Below are 17,758 nucleotides of genomic sequence, written 5' to 3'. Positions count from 1 at the left end.
TCGTGGATACTTAAAGTCCCTATTGTCAGATCAATAAAACCAGTTCTAAACCAACCCTGAAAGACTGATCTATTCTTAAGAGCCTGTAACAAACAAAATAAAAGGAGGTGACGTTAATTGATAACATTATTGCTCATAAAGCTCTCCTTAGATTGATCTGAACCTTAAGGAAAATATACAGGATTAACGATTTCAAAGTAGAGTGTAGTATAATCATCTGTATCGTTGTTCTGCAGGAATGCCTTGGAATACTTTTCAATGATGAAAACTCCACAGATGGAATCAACCAGACCTTGCATCAGCTTCATTCCTATGTTCCTCCAACATTCCTCGCATGGAAAATTGTTTTCAACTAAGTGGGAGTTGTTGGTGATCTACTGTCTGTTGAACGAGCGGTGAACTGTTTATCATCTCTTGCAAGTGGCTTTACACCCAAGGAGAGGCTAGACGGCATGCATATTGAGATTGCTGACTGGCATGCAGAGTTAAAATTTCTTTCTGTTAGTCAACCTATGTTTTGTATTCTATCTTTCATTTTATTGATTGGTCTTTCAGTTTTAATAAATAAATGTATAATTAATTAATCTACAGAGGCCTAAAAAACACTGAACAGAAAAAGGCGAACTTTTGGTGAGGCCATTATAAATAGTGTTTGAGGCATTCTTTTTTCCATAAATAAAATTACAATGTGGTTATTATTACATTTTTCAAAGTACACTGTAGCACTATGATGGTTTGAGAACTGGTGGCTAAATGAACTGACTCTTAAAATCGGATCATTGGCATCCTTGTACATTCACAGGAGAACAAGCCTGTTCATATCAACGGCATGTGGATTAATTGTTATGCTGGGGGTTTACAGTGGGTTCACTAAAACTTGTCAATGTACAAGTTGCAATTTCATTGTTTAAATCTGACATTTGATTTGTTGGATTTGAAAATGTTGGAATCTATTGTTTCAGTTCTGCCCTCCAATTGGTTTTCATTGTCTGGGTGGCCCTGGTTTTAGTAAACACTATAATAACTTTGAAGTTGGTGTCATTGCTGGCTAAATTACAGGGTGGTTATTACAGTAATAAAGTATTGTACTCATTAATGGCCTGTTTTTGTATAATTATGTATTTATTTATTTTGTTTTATGATTTTTATTTACAGTTAATCTACCAACGCTTCTTCTCAATCGTCTCAGGCAATGACAAATGCAGTTTGTTTGCTGACCGTAACTATATAAACAGAAGAAATGTGAAGGCCGATGCCCATCATGCCTATGCTCCCAACAAGCAGATGTTCTTGTTGGCTGTCAGATCACGGATTGTGGCATTCAGACTGGTCTAGTAACTCCAAGAAGGATTGATCATTGATCATGTCCATCCACTCATCACTGCTTTGTTCAAAATAGTCCTCCTTAGAGTCTGAATCACTCATGGGTTCCTCAACAACATTGAAAATTTATTGAAAAAATTTCAAAACGAAAGCTGCATGCTTTCTTTGCCAGATGTCAACATAGTTCGGCACACTGGAGATAGAAAAGATATGTTCTGCGTTGTCAATAACTTGTTGAACTTGATCATTTCCAAATTCTAAACGTTTTGCGGGGCAACCAAAAATTGAAGCATGATGTTGCTCCTTTAAAGCAATAGCCTCTGAAACAATTGTTTTACGCAAGGTATTCAGCCTTTTTTTCAACTCTGAAATCTATTCATTTGAAATGACTCTTCATCTCTCAGTGTCATCCATCATGGCGAGCAGGTGCAAATCCATACAACAATTTCCTCCTTGACACTGACATGATTCAGCACAGATATCACAGCACATATGTCCAGTTGGACTGTCAGACTGACACGTTTGCACATCAGAATGATTAAGAGGTAACCTCCTGCGACAGGTGGTTGCCTTGATGTAATTCTTCATATCTGAATCTGCTGCCTTGACATTGATGCCATTGTAAAACAGCAAAGCATAACTTTGCTCTTCACTCCGTCCACAGCGACCACTCTCTTGCATATAAGCCTCAATGGACTTTGATGGGCCAAAGTGGATCACTCGGGTGAGACCTTTGCAGTTAACACCCATTCCATATGCAATTGTTGCTATCAGAATTCTGAGGCACTCCATGTGTCATCTCCAAACTGGTCAAGCACATGATTCTTGGCACTAGCTGGGCTACCAGAGTGCATCATTTCCACTAATCGATTTGAAGGACCTCTTTCTCCTTCATACAACGATGCACCAAGTTCCAATTCAATTCAAACATTTTGTATAGCTGTGGGCACTGTTTTACAGTTTGACAGTAAATAATTGTTCTGGTACTGCCTTTTCCCTTGTGCAATAATCCAGTAACCAAGCAACAAAAGTTCTCAATAATGAACAGGGAGTTCTCAAGCTTCTGGACAGAATATCGCACGTTTACCTCGTTAGGGCTTTCAAATATTTCCTTTGGCCACCCAAACTCCAAAAGTTCAAAGATTCGCTCCTTAGTTTTCTGTGTCGCAGTTGTAGTCAGGGCAATGAAAGGTACGTCCTTTACGAGGGACCTTATTTCGTTTAGTTGAGAATACCACATATGTGCTCCACTCTGTAACACAGTATACTTCGTCTACAGCTACTCCAACTTGATTCTTTTGATCTATTGAGCTTTCAAGGACATTTCGCCACCTTCTGATGCAAGCGTCGATTCCAGCGAGATAAAAACAGACATAAGCTTGCCTTCTGCGACATCCTGGAGAACTGCTGGCTCTTGTTTATAAACTTATGAGTGATAGTCAGCAATTTAAAAAATTGCAATATTAAACAAGTATGACACCCAAAATGGTTGCCGTGGAAACGTTGAAAAGGCATTCAATGGGCTTTAGGATCAAAGTTTTGATCAGTAAATGCATTACGGCGTCTAAATTCTGTCTTTATTCTTTTATCGCCATTTTATCTATAAACACTATAGTACACATAGATTGTTAAGACAGTAAAGCATCACCCCTCGAGATCCATCAAGGTATAGACCGGAAGGAAATCTTAAAGATTGAACAAATGGGTTATGTCGATATGCAGACCACCAGCAAGATGTTGACACATCGTGTGTGAGAGGTGGGGTTGTAAATAAGTGGTTCAAAGCACACACTACCACTGGGTGAAAAATTAGATTTGATCCGAGATGAAGGCTGTGTAAATATGATTCAAATATGACATTGGTCATAGTTCTCCATATTTAACTGACAGACAAATGTGGTATTTATCCTTGAGATAAATAGGATAATGATGTGTTTGCTCCAATGACAAATATGAGCACATGTGGTGTAGATCTAAGACAAATGTCACATTTCTTCCGTTTAAATACAGACAAAGGTGTTTAAAGATGACATTTGATGTGGGCAAATGTGGATCTTATGTCATTTTCAAACTAGGGGAATACATATTTGGATTTGTCTGAGATGCTTTTTTTTTTTTTTTCAAAATTCTGCAATTTTTTATTCTGTATGTGCCTCAGCTTGTAGTAAGGTATTTAACTTATCAAAATTGTTTTTGACTAATATTAATAATTGTATTTGCATGATGAGTAGCAGATTTGAAAGACAAGTCAAACAGAAATTTCACTCATGAATGTACAAGGTTGGGAAATGTTTTATTATCAATCCCGCATTTTCTCACAATACTTTAAAAATGTTGCTTCAAAATATTTTTACCTAACAATTAGAGCTGCTAAAAGTGTTGTAAACTATAATAAATTAAAATTTCAGCTTAACTTTAACTCCATCTAGTTAGTTTAAAAATGTGGAAAACATGAATTCAATAAAGAAGAGTGGTTTTATATGCTACTTGAAGCCACAACAATAATATATTAATTAGAACTCTAATGATGAAACCTTGCTTGATTTAACACACATTTCAACTAATTTTCCTCCAGTAACCAAGTCTTCTTTTCGTGTTTTTTTCAAAACAAAGTAAGAAGTTGGTTATCAACAAAACCAACTACAATCTAAGTCAAATTCACAAAAACTGTAACCTGATTAATTCAAACGGAGTTTGGCCATTGGCAAGAGGGAGGTCAAGCTACCATACACTGTAGCTGGTGCTTTCACATATATGCTAAGCAAGCTCCAATCCAGCTCCAAGTCCAGATACTATCAGTTGAAAAAGATAACTGTGATTATCTTAATTACAGATCAAACTGGATTGATATACTTGGCCATGCAGAGATATGAAATTTCTCTTTGAGTGTTGAAAAAAATCTAACTTTTTCGCTGCCCTCACTTGTGAAATCAAAGAGGAATTTCATAGTTCCAGACGGCCATGTAATTAGATATTTACTTTTATAAACACCAATGAAATACTAAACCATTTCACTCTCGCTGTGAAAGGCATGATTCATCATGTAACCATAGAAATGGTGATCTCTTCACTTACGAAGATAACATGTTTTCATGTGACCTTGACACTTAAAAAATGTTATTATTTTTGGTTGTTTCTATAATAAGAAACATTCTGCCACCAAATGAATAGAATGTTATCTATATCAATCGTATATACAGTGTATCTATATCAAAATTCAAGGAAGAATTTTGACTATAAAATCTGTTACAGGGGTTTCATTAAGAGCTAGACACCAGGCAAATTGAGCTAAATTAACTGGCTGTGAGGATGGTTTTGCTGGCTGGTTCGTCCATTTAGTGAAAAGTTTGTGTTAAAAAAGTTCAGTTCAAAAAGTTTTGCCTGCCTGTGAACTGACCCAAAAATATTAATGAAACCCCTGGGCCCAGTTGTTCGAAAGCCAACTAACGCTAATCCACGATTAAAAGTTAAATGAGGTTTTTATCTCACTCATTTAACATGGGTGTAAAGGCTAATGTCAAGCTAAAGGTACAGAAAAGTCTATGTCAATACTGAAGGACAAAAATCTTTTTGAAGAATCTTCACTGATTAGTAATTAAACAATAATCAAAGTTCACGTTAATCCAGGATTACCTTAATCGGGCTTCGAACAACTGGACCCTGGTCTGTTATTAATCATAAGACACTTGCGACTGCAATTCAGTAATCTCACAAGTCAGCACGCGCACTTAAGGACCATTCTGGAGCAGCCTTGGATAGCAACGGAGGCTGTTTGCAACAAAAATCTCCTTCCTCCCGTTTGAACATTATCCTCTTTCCCCGCTCACTTCTTGCTCTGTTTGCTTTTCTGTCCAGGCTATTCAGTTCCCTTGTCAATTCATTTGAGTGCCATTCAAACCGTTTCACAACTAACTTCATCATTCTACCTTGTCCCTCCTGATCTTCGTCTGAATTTGACTCATATACGCTTTTTTCGGGTGACATGTAGTCAATGGAGAGTACTTCCTCCAGTTTCCTTTTTCTTTTCTTCTGAGTATGTTGACTGCCTCAGCGCTGCTCGACGAGACTTGAATTTCTGCAAATACATGAAATATACAAATATTATTAATAAGTACCAAAAGCAGCTACAAGCATGGTTTTGGGCAATAAGACAAAAAACGTTAAGTAAGCAATGCAAAATATATCAGACTGCATGCAATGAAAAAAATTTCTCTGTTCAGAATGTCAAACAAAAGTGCAAAGTCTTAGTCTAGTAAAAACCCTGAACCTTATATAACTGGTCCTTTATATAGCATGGAGATTTCACTAACAGATTTAACTGTTACAAGTCACACACACTGTACTTCAGTTCATGTGTTGGCTAATATGTTTTAATACACATGTAAAGTTGCTTCAAAACATAATTTTATGCTTAAAGGACCCTAGTCAGCCTCCGCCATTTTCAATGCCATCGAAATCATTGATATTGCATGGTGAAGCGAAGTCTTATAGCTTTACTGTAAGTTGTGTTCCTGAAAATATGTTTCATTATCTTTAGAAGACCTTAGTAGTTTCACAGTGATTTCGTTCATTTCGACATGCTCCGAATAAAATATAATAGCCAAACTCTCGCACATAAACAAAAACAAAGGTGTGGCTGACTAGGGCCCTTTAAGATTTCTGGTTTTGATAACTTACATTGGGCACCGTTGGTTCCTTCTTGCAGTTATGACACTTTCCCCTTGTTTATTAGCCACTGGGGGCAGCCCTTCCTTCCTCACTCATGTCAAAACTCTCTGAGACTTGGCTTTGAGGGTCTTATAGTTAGTTTTTATGGCACCTGTGACAGAAGTAATTAAAAACGTTGACCATGTAACAATGGACTGGTTAAAAAGGTACTATAGAAGTATAAGAATCCTAACAATAAAGTCTGCAAACAAGCCAAGTGGCCCATTAGGTGGGAGTCTATCCGGTTTTCTTTAGTCATTGATCAGTGATTGATGACATTAATTAGTCATTGATATAATACACACAAAAAAAAACTCAATTCCGTTTCATCTTTCAAATTGATGGCCTATACATTGTAATACCAGTAGATGACAGACAAGTCTTGGATTCCTATGAATTCAGTTCCTTTCCCCGTTTAATCCTTCCTGTACAATTCCTCTTGCCTATTATTATTGTCACAAACCTTTCACGTAATCATTTACTTTATAACCGGAAAGCCATTTATGATGAAGAAAGCTGCCAGAAAATCATAGGATGCATGTATATACATGTGCAGAATAAGAATATATGTGAATTCAATGAGTAATATTGACGAGTAATCAATAGGTAATCAATGTATAATCAAAAGCCTCAATGAATCATCAACAACATTGACAAGTCATTGATGTCATAGATAGGTCACAAAATTTTTGGTCATCAATAACTCATTGATCATCACCAACAATCAATGACTAATAAGTTGATTACTAATCATTAATGACCCATCAGTGAGTAATTAATGTCATTGACTCTTGGTTAGTTACGACTGGTTATAAATAGTAATACAGTGGAATCTGGATTTCTCCAACCCTTGACTTGATCTCCAAACTCCTGATTTCTTGCACCAAAAGTTGTTTCCCTACGCTTAGTCAACCAAGTTTAATTTTAATTATTTTCTTGAACCAATTTTTGTTTCCCTTAAAGGTTTTAGCAATCCAGATTCCACTGTTCATGTAGATGTAGCTGTAGCGTTGTCATTTATTGTTCTAGACAGAGATGTACTCACTCCTTTCACATGTGTAATTCTGATGTTTATTGAACGTGGTTCTTCTACTTACTCAGTACAGTTTTACGTATACTCAGGAATAGTAGTTTTACAGCATGCAGTAGTTAAAGTACTATTACACAATATTTGCACAGTATACATGGTCTGATGCAGCTGTTATGGTAATCAATACACTACATCCATCCCGGGCAACGTTCAAAAACATTAATCAAATATTCACTGAATCATAGGCGAATCTACTCACTCAAAAATAAACAAAATTGTCCAAGTTCTTTGTGGACTTGACTTCGCGTCCTGATCTAGTTGTAATGCTATGTTGAGCATTCTGAGCGGCTTGATCGTCGGAATGATCACTTTCCATACAAGCATCAGAATTCGTCGATTTAGGATCACTACTTTCCCCTACTTTAGCTTGAAGCTCAGCAGGCTCTGTTGACTCATTGTTGTGAGTAACGACTTTGTTAGCAGGCCCATGCTTTAAGTATTTTGCATTGTGAACTAGAGTGGTACCGTTGGAAGCATTTACAACGCTGAAAGTGTCCCTCCCTTGAGACTTAATGATAACATGCTTAGCCGGAGAGAACTTTGAGTCTAATTTGTTTGGCTTCATATTCGCACAATACACAATGTCGCCGACATAAAAGTTGTGCGGAGCCACGCGCTGCTTAGCGTTGTGATAATCTTTTAAGCGGCTTTGATAGGTTTCGCATCCTGCCCGATGTTCTCGATCGAGTGCTACGTTGTTAGCGTCGCTTGCAATATGAGGTACTTTCATGCGTATTTCGCGAGTCAATAACAACATTGCAGGTGATTTTCCATTGATCGGATGCGGACTTGCTCGATAAAGCATAAGGATTTTGGGCAATTCGTCTTGCCAAGACTTGCCTTCAGTTATGACCGCTTGAAAATTCTTCTCGACATACCGATGAAATCTCTCTAATTTCCAATTGCTACGCGCGTAATACGGAGACACGCGAATGTGCTTAATCCCACATGATTTCAGATACTCTTCAAATTCTGCGCTGATAAACTGTTTCCCGTTGTCAGAAACAAGTTCTTCTGGATATCCAAATCTAGCAAAGATATCTGTCAGTGCTTTAATAACTTCACGAGAAGTTATCTCCTTGAGGATACGTGCTTCTGGATAGGAAGAGTAGTAGTCGATGTACGTCAGGATATACTTACCATCAATAGGTCCTACAAGATCGACTGCTCGGGGTCGGCTGAAGCGGCGTGTACCTGTTGAGTGGTTGGTTTACAACACAAGCACTGCAACCTTTGATCAGCGTTTCAACGTCTTGGTCCATGCCGGGCCAAAAGAAACGCGCGCGAAGAAACTGCTTTGTTTTAACTATGCCTTGATGCGTTTCATGCGCTAATTTCAGAATTTGTTTTCGCAACGACTGAGGAACAACAATGCGATCTCCTCTAAGAATGACTCCTTCAAAGACGAATAATTCTTCGTTTATTCCGCTGTGAGCTTTAAGCTTCTGGTCATTCGACCATTTTGCGCTTTGAACTTTGCTTAGTAGCTTGCTTAGCGTGACATCCTTGCTTGTCTGCGCCTTCATGTCAGAAAGAGTGACAGCTTGCAAACCTGACATGTTTGAAGAGTACACAAATCGTACATAATTTTCGCAAATAAAACCACTGTCCGATAAATCGTTCCCTTTGGACGGTAAACGTGACAACGAGTCTGCTGTGTTAGAAGTTCCCGAGATGTGCACAATTTGAAAGTCGTATTGGTGCAGACGCCATGCCAAACGCTGAAATCTAGGTGGCAGAACTTTGCTCTAATACGGAGCAAACATGCTTGAAAGCGGCTTATTGTTGGTCAACAGTGTAAACTTGATACCGAATAAATAATTGTGCAATCGTTCTACTGCCCAAACAGAATTCACCTGCGTAAGTACCTTTAACTTAAAGCTAGAGTCACGTGCTAGGAGTGACTCGGCATTACCCTCGATTACATCAACATTCGAGTTAATGACATTTTCACGCACTCTAATTACAGTGTTAAAATACCCTCTACATTTCAATGGCTCTTTCTGGCCGTACGCTGTGAAGCGTTTTTCTGTACTGTTCAGTTCATGGTTCTTAAAGTGCGACTTATACAACCTAGAGGATATTATGTCGTACTTACAGCCAGTGTCAACTATCATTCGGGTCTTTTGTCCATTCAAATTAACAGTAATGGAGCTGTTGGCGTTGTTGAAGGACAGCACTGGTTCTTCCTTGTCATCTGAGCTTTCCAGCCATGGACGTGCCTTGAGACTGCAAACTTTGTTAGGTCAGTTCTTGTCCTTCTACGCCGGCCTCTGCTTATTGCGTTTCTGGTCTGAACCCTTCGGCTTGGATCGGCAGACTTTCTGCAGGTGTCCTACTTTCTTGCACAAGTTGTACCTGGAGTTAATCGCGCCGCACTCGCTCGCACTGTGCCCATCAGCTCCACCGCAGCGATAACACGAGTACTTATGGGGTGGTTTGGATCCATGTTGTCCGTGTGCCACGTGGTCGATCTGGATCGGATTTTCTTTGGAACCGCCAGACAGCAAAAGAGCTTCTTGTGAAGCGGTCTCTGCACTTCGAGCGATCTTCATTGTTTTGGTTAGATCCAGGTTCTCCTGCTGCAACAGTTTCTGTCTTAGCGTCGTGGAGTGGCACTTTTCCACTATCTGATCACGGATCATCTCCTCCTCAAACACGCCAAAGTCGCAAGACTTTGCAAGTTCTCTGAGGGCAGTTAGGTACGGGTTGATTGGCTCACCTGGCCCCTGCGCTTGTGAACGGATTTTGTGGCGTTCTGCCACGACGTTCCTCCTTGGAGCGAAGTATCCGTTGAGGGCAGTTTGCACATCCTCGTACTTTTCGTGCACGCCTGGCAGCGTGTTGAAGATTCGTTGAACCGCCAGACCAAGGCAATGCAACAGTGTGGCTCGTTGGACTTCATCTGCTTTGGTCGCTAGTCCTGAAGCGATCGAGTAAATCTTGAAGGCGCTCATCCAATGCTTCCATTCCATGTACAGCTCTGAAGCATCAGCATTGAATGGCGTTGGTGCTGGTAGCGAACGTTCCATCGCGTCTGAGGATTCGTTCTGTTCTGCCGGTTCTGGCTCGTCAGCTGAGTCTGCTGAAATTGTTTCTTCTGTTTCCGAATTGCTTTGTTCTGTTTCTTCTGTGTCTTCTGCACTCAGAGGGTCTTCATCATCCTCGTCGCCAGTGTGTAGCGTTGTTATTTATTGTTCTAGACAGAGATGTACTCACTCATTTCACATGTGTAATTCTGATGTTTATTGAACGTGGTTCTTCTACTTACTCAGTACAGTTTTACGTATACTCAGGAATAGTAGTTTTACAGCATGCAGTAGTTAAAGTACTATTACACAATATTTGCACAGTATACATGGTCTGATGCAGTTGTTATGGTAATCAATACACTACAGTAGCCATATCATTTATACTCACTTTCTAATAGAACAGGATCGGCCTCTTTGAAAGCTGATGCTGTCTGAACGCCTCTCTCAACTGCTCGGGTGACCTCAAGATTGGTGTCATCATTAAACTGAAAAGTAAAAAGAATACATGTACATGTTCTGTATGTGCGTTTTCGGTACCTAGCTAGATACGTGGTTTGATTGAACACTTAGGTATGTGTCTGGCCTTGTTGTTCCATCAATCGGACTTCTTTGCAGCTCCAAGTTGTCATTATATCATACAAGTATGGGACTTGGCATGGAAAGGCAGTAATCTTAAAGGGGCACTACAGTATATACAGTTTAGGACATGATCATGAGATGATTTTGAAACGTGCAAAGTTAAAAGAAATAGTTGTAAAATCTCTAAACACTTAACTAACTTTATGCTTTTTGACTTTCCTTGAACTATTCATTTCAATCTCACTCATGGTGTTGTAGGGGCATTGATATGTGAGCGAATGTACTTTATTGTCAGTTTCAACACCATTTTGAAATGAAAGCAGCAAAAATTATGATAATTATCATATACAGTATAGTGTATAGTGGCCCCTTACGCAATGTTATCTGAAGGTTACAATCAGACCCAAATATTTATCACTACATGGTGATAGTTGTTTGTTAGTTTATGTATTTAGCTAGGTTAGGAGGGCTCCACTGAAAACCGCCTTGGCGAGTTGGGCCCCCTCATTAAATATTATTGTTATTATTATTATTATTATTATTATTATTATTATTATTATTGTTGTTATTATTATTATTATTATTATTATTATTATTATTATTATTATTATTATTATTATTAGGTGATACATTAGGCTACATGGTGATAGTTGTTTGTTAGTTTATGTATTTAGCTAGGTTAGGAGGGCTCCACTGAAAACCGCCTTGGCAAGTTGGACCCCCTCATTAAATATTATTGTTATTATTATTATTATTATTATTATTTATTGTTATTATTATTATTATTATTATTATTATTATTGTTATTATTATTATTAGTGTAAAAAAGCCGCTGACATCAACTATCACCTCAAAGAAATTTTGAGGTCAGGCTTACGGTACTTTGCGAAATGGTACTTTGCGAAACGGTACTTTGCGAATGGTATTTTGCGAATAATAACTTCTGCTAACCCGTTGGTGCATTCTCTGATCCTTCACTCGATTTGTTACCAGCAGCATGGCTTCGATCAATCGTCATGGTGCTCTATCCTCCTGATTTCAATCGCAAAGGCCTCGTTCATTTCCATGAAATTTGACCTCTCAGCGGTGGCCCGCTTCTCATGGGTAGGCTTATTCACCAGAAGCAACACTCTGCTCTCTGTTACCCTACGTTCAGAATGAGAGTGCGTTGGCCGCCATCTTGTTTTGCGTAGCTACTGAAAAAATGGAACTTTCCTTCGGACTGGACTTCAGACACTATGGACAATACGGATTGGACCCCAGCTAAGACAACTGGTGTGCATATAATCCAATTGGCTCTCCAGGCCAGAGCTTATTCTGGCATCCTTAATAACAAGCAGATGGGATTGGATTCTTGTCCATTGCACACATTGTACGATACTTTGCAAAACAAAACAAAATGAAATGGTACTTTATTACAAAAAAACAGTGCAGAAGATCTTTTATAACACCCGAAAGATTTCTAGTTCCTCTATTTGCAAATGACTGCAGTCTGTCAGAGTGGCGAAATTAGCAGTGTTACCCTGGTGTTAATCAGTATCGGAAATACACATGGCTGCGTAACCACGTAGCAACGTCAGACTTTACAGTTTCGAAACGGAGTTCGCACTGCATTTTGCTTTGCGTGGGTCGGATATCAAAACTGCTCCTTCATAGTTTTCTGCGAAGCTTCAAAATTGAGCCATGGTTTCAGGAAATGATCGCAAGTTATAAGAAAAGATGTAATACGAAAGAATTTGCAGTATTTCATATCATTTCGTTAGAACTGTAAAGATAGCCTCGCGCATTAAAACTGAAAAATAAATTCCAAAAAGAACAACTATTGGTATTCCCATCATGTTCTAAATAAAATAAATTAACGTGAAACAAAAGCGTTTCAGAGTGTTTTTTTTGTAAATTTGATTTTAATTACTGTAAGTAACAAATATGAATTACAATTTAAGTGGCTGAGTCCACTCAAACAAAAGCATTAACTGTAACAACGTGTTTTTCTTGTAGATTTGATGCTAATTACTATAAGTAAGTAAGTACTTTGACAAACCCGTTGACTACAGCATACACAATGATCCAAAAAGAGATTCTGTGCCAATAGAGTGTGTGCACGGCGGCCATCTTTGAAGACTAAAACAATAGAAGATGTTTGCATAAAAATAGAATATATATCCCAAAGGAAAATCATTGTATTGTTTTGTCCTCCAACATGGCCGTAGTGCACACACTCTTTACTAAATATTTTCAACAATTAAAGGTGGACCACCCATGCACTACCGGTATTACGTACTTATAAGAAGAAAGTAAATATGCCAAATACAAAATGTGACCTTGCACAGGAAAACGTACTTTAACGCTTATCCTTTAAACGCGCAATGCCATTAAGTATCCGTTAGTCATCCCTTAAAGAACTGTATCAAAAACGTTAGAGGCGTTAGTGTACCCGTTAAACGTTCACATCAAACTGTTAGCACCGTTAGCGTTACCGTTAAAGAGAATTTGGTAGCCGTTAGAGCGACTTAGTAAGCCGTTAGGAAAATCCAGCATTGGTTTAACGGGTAAAGTAGCCGTTAAGAAACTTTTCATCCTTTAGAACAGATGAAGTGCTCTCCATCCTTAAGTCTATCCACTAAACGATGTCACAAAAACAGTTAATATGAATATTTTTTTAATTCCCAAGTCCTTTTGCTCTACAATAAGACATCGAGAAATAACACCCGAAACTATTGTGCGTTTTCTTAATCAAGGAAATGCTGTTTTCGAAGTTTGGATTCAAGAGATTAAAGTGGAATCCAGCATAATTATGTGCAGCGTACTGGTAGCGATCGCGCGTGTTTCCATTCTTAGCTTCCATTTTTTTCGCTTCTTTCACTGTTTATTACTGGGTTTACTGGACAGGTATTCCAGTCATCTGTCAGAGGAAGACACGGTTACAATTTGAAATGAAGAAAACGTGACATTGCCTTTTGAGATTCGATGATCTCGATAATATTTATGCAAATGTGTAACGCTACGCCCAAGATGTAAACAAAGTCTGCTCAAAGGCAAGCGAACGGCCACGTTGAAGTTTCCTCGGTTCCTTGCCGAATTCTACCGTAAACGTTGTACGTTTTTAAATAAGGAAATGCCTTTCCCGAAGTGTTCGTTCGAAAGATTCAATCAAGTATAATCTTGCGCAGCGTACTGCTTTCGCAGCGAAGATACAGTATTTTAGAAGCGATCGTGTTACATTCCGCGAAAAAGCCTACACAGGCTAATTTTGAATTTGCACAAAGTTGTTTACTTTGACAGCTAACAGAAGCGCAACAACCGAGTATCAACGGTCACTCGGTTTCTTCCTCGCTATAAGAGTTTGAAATAGTTAATACTAGGTATTCGTAATGTGGTAATTGAAACCACAAGTTTTCTCTTTGATAGCGCCTTGAATCACAGATACAATTTTTGGTTCAGAAACTGAAGCCGACTGAAGCATGCAAGGTGTCCTGGGATCCCAGACATTCTATGGATTGTGTGCGTGTATAAAACAAGGGGTGAAAAGAAATAATTTTTGTTTTCATCATTTTAGTATCTGGGTAACTTACCTTGGAAGTCAGATTCTTAGAACACTGAAAATATTTTTCTCTTCGAAAAATTCGAATTGATGAGTCGCGACTCAAGTTCATAAGCCAACTAGAACAGGCGACTCGATTATTTCTCGCTTGGGTTTGATCTGTTATTCGGTTGATTAAGAAAAGCCTTTTTTCAGTGTGTCGTGAATTCGACGCTTGGTTTGTGGGCAGTGTTGGGTTTAGTTTTGTTTGAGTCGCTTCACTTGTTTCTTTCAATGGTTTCGTCTCAGGTTTTCGCTTCTAACTGTAAATCTTTATCGTATTGTTTTTGCCATTGGCTGCGCCTTTTTTGTCATAACTCCACCGTTAAATGCTTTTAGGTGGCCGTTAAGCAAACCGTTTAATGCCTTTACAGCATCCGTTAGATATTTTGCTCAACCGTTTAACGGCTCAAGCTATCCATTAGAGCAGATTGTGCAACCATTCAAACGCTTTTGCAATCCGTTAGGCATTGCTTGTTATCCGTTAGAACGTTAGAACAAAACGTTAAAACGCTCTTGAGGCTGTTAACCATCCGTTAGCTATCCGTTCGTTTTTACCCATTAAACGGATAAGCGTTTAAGTACGTTTACCTGTGCAAGGTCACAAATGCTGTTTTCCCAAAAATGTAATTTACTTTAAGTCATTTGGGGCATTTTTGCATGCAAGAGAAACCACTGCGGCCGCTAGATTCAAACAATAAAATGGAACATATCTTTTAGGTGTTTTACATGCCCCTCTTTAAATTTGGTGGTAGTATCAGTACCAATTTTGAGCATTCCCTTCTAAAAGTAGGGGTGGCACTGAATAATGCACTTCTTGTTGGCACAGTAGAATCTTGCTGTTTCTTTTTTCCATGTCGATTCCATGCGAAGCAACTTTCCATTTGCATCCTTTATAGGGTATAGATACCTTTCCATTTGGAGAATCGCGATGTCATGTGGTATGCATATCACCCCTCCCTTCGCAAACTCCACCTTACATGATTCGCATCGTTTTGCATTGATGTAATCCTTGGGAAAAACGACAACAAAATTGTTTTTGTTTTGCCAGATGTCGGTAAATGCTAGCGGCTTTTGAAACTCCACATCCTCGTCAGTAGTAAAGACTTCTTCATTGATTGGCTTTTGTGACACATTATTTTTCCCTTTGGCTTCTCTCCACCTCTTTGAGGAATGTTGGCGAATGCGATTTTTTTTAACTTGTCCTTGGACGAGTTGAATTTTGTTAGATATTCCGCGAGGTTACCTTCTGTTTTGGCAACGGCAAGCGCATGGGGACAAAGACCTGCTGTGCTGGTAAATTTTCTGCATTGGCATGAAATCGTCCCTCTACTGATGGAAACATTGGTGCTACTCCCATGTTCTGTTACACAGTACACGCCAGCATTAACATTGATGACAGAGTGGTGGGAGAGTATGATCTCTTCCTCGTTCCAAATTTGGTTGAGTAACCCTGGTGGTACAGTTGTGATGGCAGAATCAGTGATGAATATGGACAACTTCTTGTCCGTGACAGAATCCCGTTTGCACAAGATATTGGCACCCTTAAGCACCTTTTGAATGTGTTGTCGTTTTTGCTCATCTGTTTTAGCTGACCATTCGAACGGACTTACCGCAAGGTGTTGGTATGGTGGCGACAGGCGATATTCTCCCGTGTTGTAAATTGCTTTGATGTACTCGCTTTCCTGTTGTTTTATAACAGGCGCCTCGAGGATTTCATGAATGGCTGCCTGGTCACTGACCTGATGGTGTGCCTCTTCTTTTATAACGTTATTAATTAACTCCGTCCTCTGGTTGTCCCACTTGTTTGGGGGATCTCCAAGACCAATAGCAATACGCACTGGTCTTAACATGCATTCTTTGAGTGTTTCTTTAAGAGAGCGAACCCGCCCTTTCTCTGTTAACATCCACTTTTTGAAATCCTCAGGACAGTCGTTTTCTTTTTCCACATACGTCTTTTCAAATTCTTCAGCCCTGCCGCAGTAGACCCTTTTTCCATTGCATTCTCTTCCAAGTATTTCCGTTGTAATCTTTTTCCTTTGCTCACTGTTAACTTTCATGGATTTTAATTGGTGAGATATATCATCCTGGGCGTGATCAAAGCATCGCAAATGGATGTTCTCGCCAGAACACCCATCTTTTATGGGGAAAACACTGTCGAAGCCATGCTCCAGTGCACATTCGCCATCCGTTCCAAAAGTCAAGGAATCGATTCTTTCCACCTTGAGACACCTGGCCATCTATTCGTAGTCTCGTTCTTCCTTTGTAACTGCGGTCATTGTGGCTGCCAGTGTGGTTGGATGTTGTCCTTCCTTGTTTTTATATATGAACATAGGGTTTGGGAAGGTGAGGGTGGTCAGGTAAAACGGCTCAAGCTTGTACGTCATGTCAAGTCCAGCAACTGCTTGAGGTCCGACGCCTTTGCAGAAGCGCTTTATCCACCCAAAGTGGGTGTCTGACAGTGCATCGGCGTGTTAATGCTCTGGATATCCCAGATACGTTTGTTCTTATACTCAAATTTCTGACACAGACTTGCAGGCAATAGTACAGCAAGAGCTAATAAGGATGCCCCGCTCTGGAGAAAGATACATGCAAGGGGCTTTAAGACAGCAAGGGATATTTGTTCAACGCTGGAGAGTGTGTGATTCATTAATTACCCTGGATCCAATAAGGAGAGCCTGTCGTTGGGCACTTCAAATTCCCAGACGACCTTACCGAGTGCCACACCCTAATTTCTTGTGGCACATTGATAGTAATTTAAAGTTGCGTCACTGGCGTTTTGTGGTGCATGGTGGAATTGACAGCTTCTCACGAGTAATTGTTTATCTGCAGTGCAACAATAATAACCGCACTTCAACTGTTCTTTCACTATTCCGTAGTGCAATGAATGTGTGGGGATTGCCTTCCCAAGTACGTGCTGATGATGGTGGAGAGAATATTGCAGTCGGTGAACTTATGGTACACTATAGAGGGGCTGATCATGGCAGCTTCCTGACTGGACCAAGTGTTCACAACACAAGAATCGAGAGACTGTGGCGGGAAGTTGTCCACTGCATTTTATTCATGTTCCGAAACATTTTTTTGCACTTGGAACATATTGGCATGCTTGATTGAAACAATGAAATTGATCTATTTTCGTTACATTATGTGTACATGCCACGAATCAATCATGCCCTAAGACAGTTTGTCTCTACATTTAATAATCATGGGATTTCAACAGAACATAACAGGAGTCCCCATCAGTTATGGATCTCTGGTATTCTTCGTCACCATTCATCCAGTTATGCAGGCGTCAGGGGTGTTGTGAACAATACAATGCCTGGGGATCTTTCTATGTATGGTGATGACCCTATAGCTCCAGTCCCAGACCCAGAAAATGATTTAGCAGGGGTAGATGTTGCTGCTATTAATGTTGATTTTCCAGCACATATTTTTCATCGCTCTTGA

At 39.3% G+C, this 17,758-nt stretch overlaps 1 protein-coding gene and 2 pseudogenes across 1 annotated transcript; 2 read left to right on the top strand and 1 right to left on the bottom strand.

The window, feature by feature from the left end:
- LOC146460064 (uncharacterized) overlaps positions 1–1,317 on the top strand; it is a 52,997-nt pseudogene extending 51,680 nt beyond the window's left edge.
- Positions 1,318–9,381: 8,064 nt separating this feature from the next.
- On the bottom strand, positions 9,382–10,152 carry LOC146460063 (uncharacterized). The gene has a single exon (XM_085088786.1). The coding sequence runs from the start codon at positions 10,150–10,152 to the stop codon at positions 9,382–9,384; it is 771 nt and encodes a 256-aa protein (XP_084944912.1).
- Positions 10,153–16,636: 6,484 nt separating this feature from the next.
- Positions 16,637–17,758, top strand: LOC146460062 (uncharacterized; annotated as a pseudogene).

The sequence above is a fragment of the Pavona decussata genome, unplaced genomic scaffold (assembly GCF_977016875.1).
Source record: "Pavona decussata unplaced genomic scaffold, jaPavDecu1.1 SCAFFOLD_215, whole genome shotgun sequence".
NCBI classification, from domain to species: Eukaryota; Metazoa; Cnidaria; class Anthozoa; order Scleractinia; family Agariciidae; genus Pavona; species Pavona decussata.
This window is presented reverse-complemented; position numbering and strand designations above follow the sequence as displayed.

What these genes read in the sequence shown, in the direction of transcription:
- LOC146460063 (XM_085088786.1), bottom strand. Translation starts at nt 10,152, where the DNA reads ATGGAACGTTCGCTACCAGCACCAACGCCATTCAATGCTGATGCTTCA.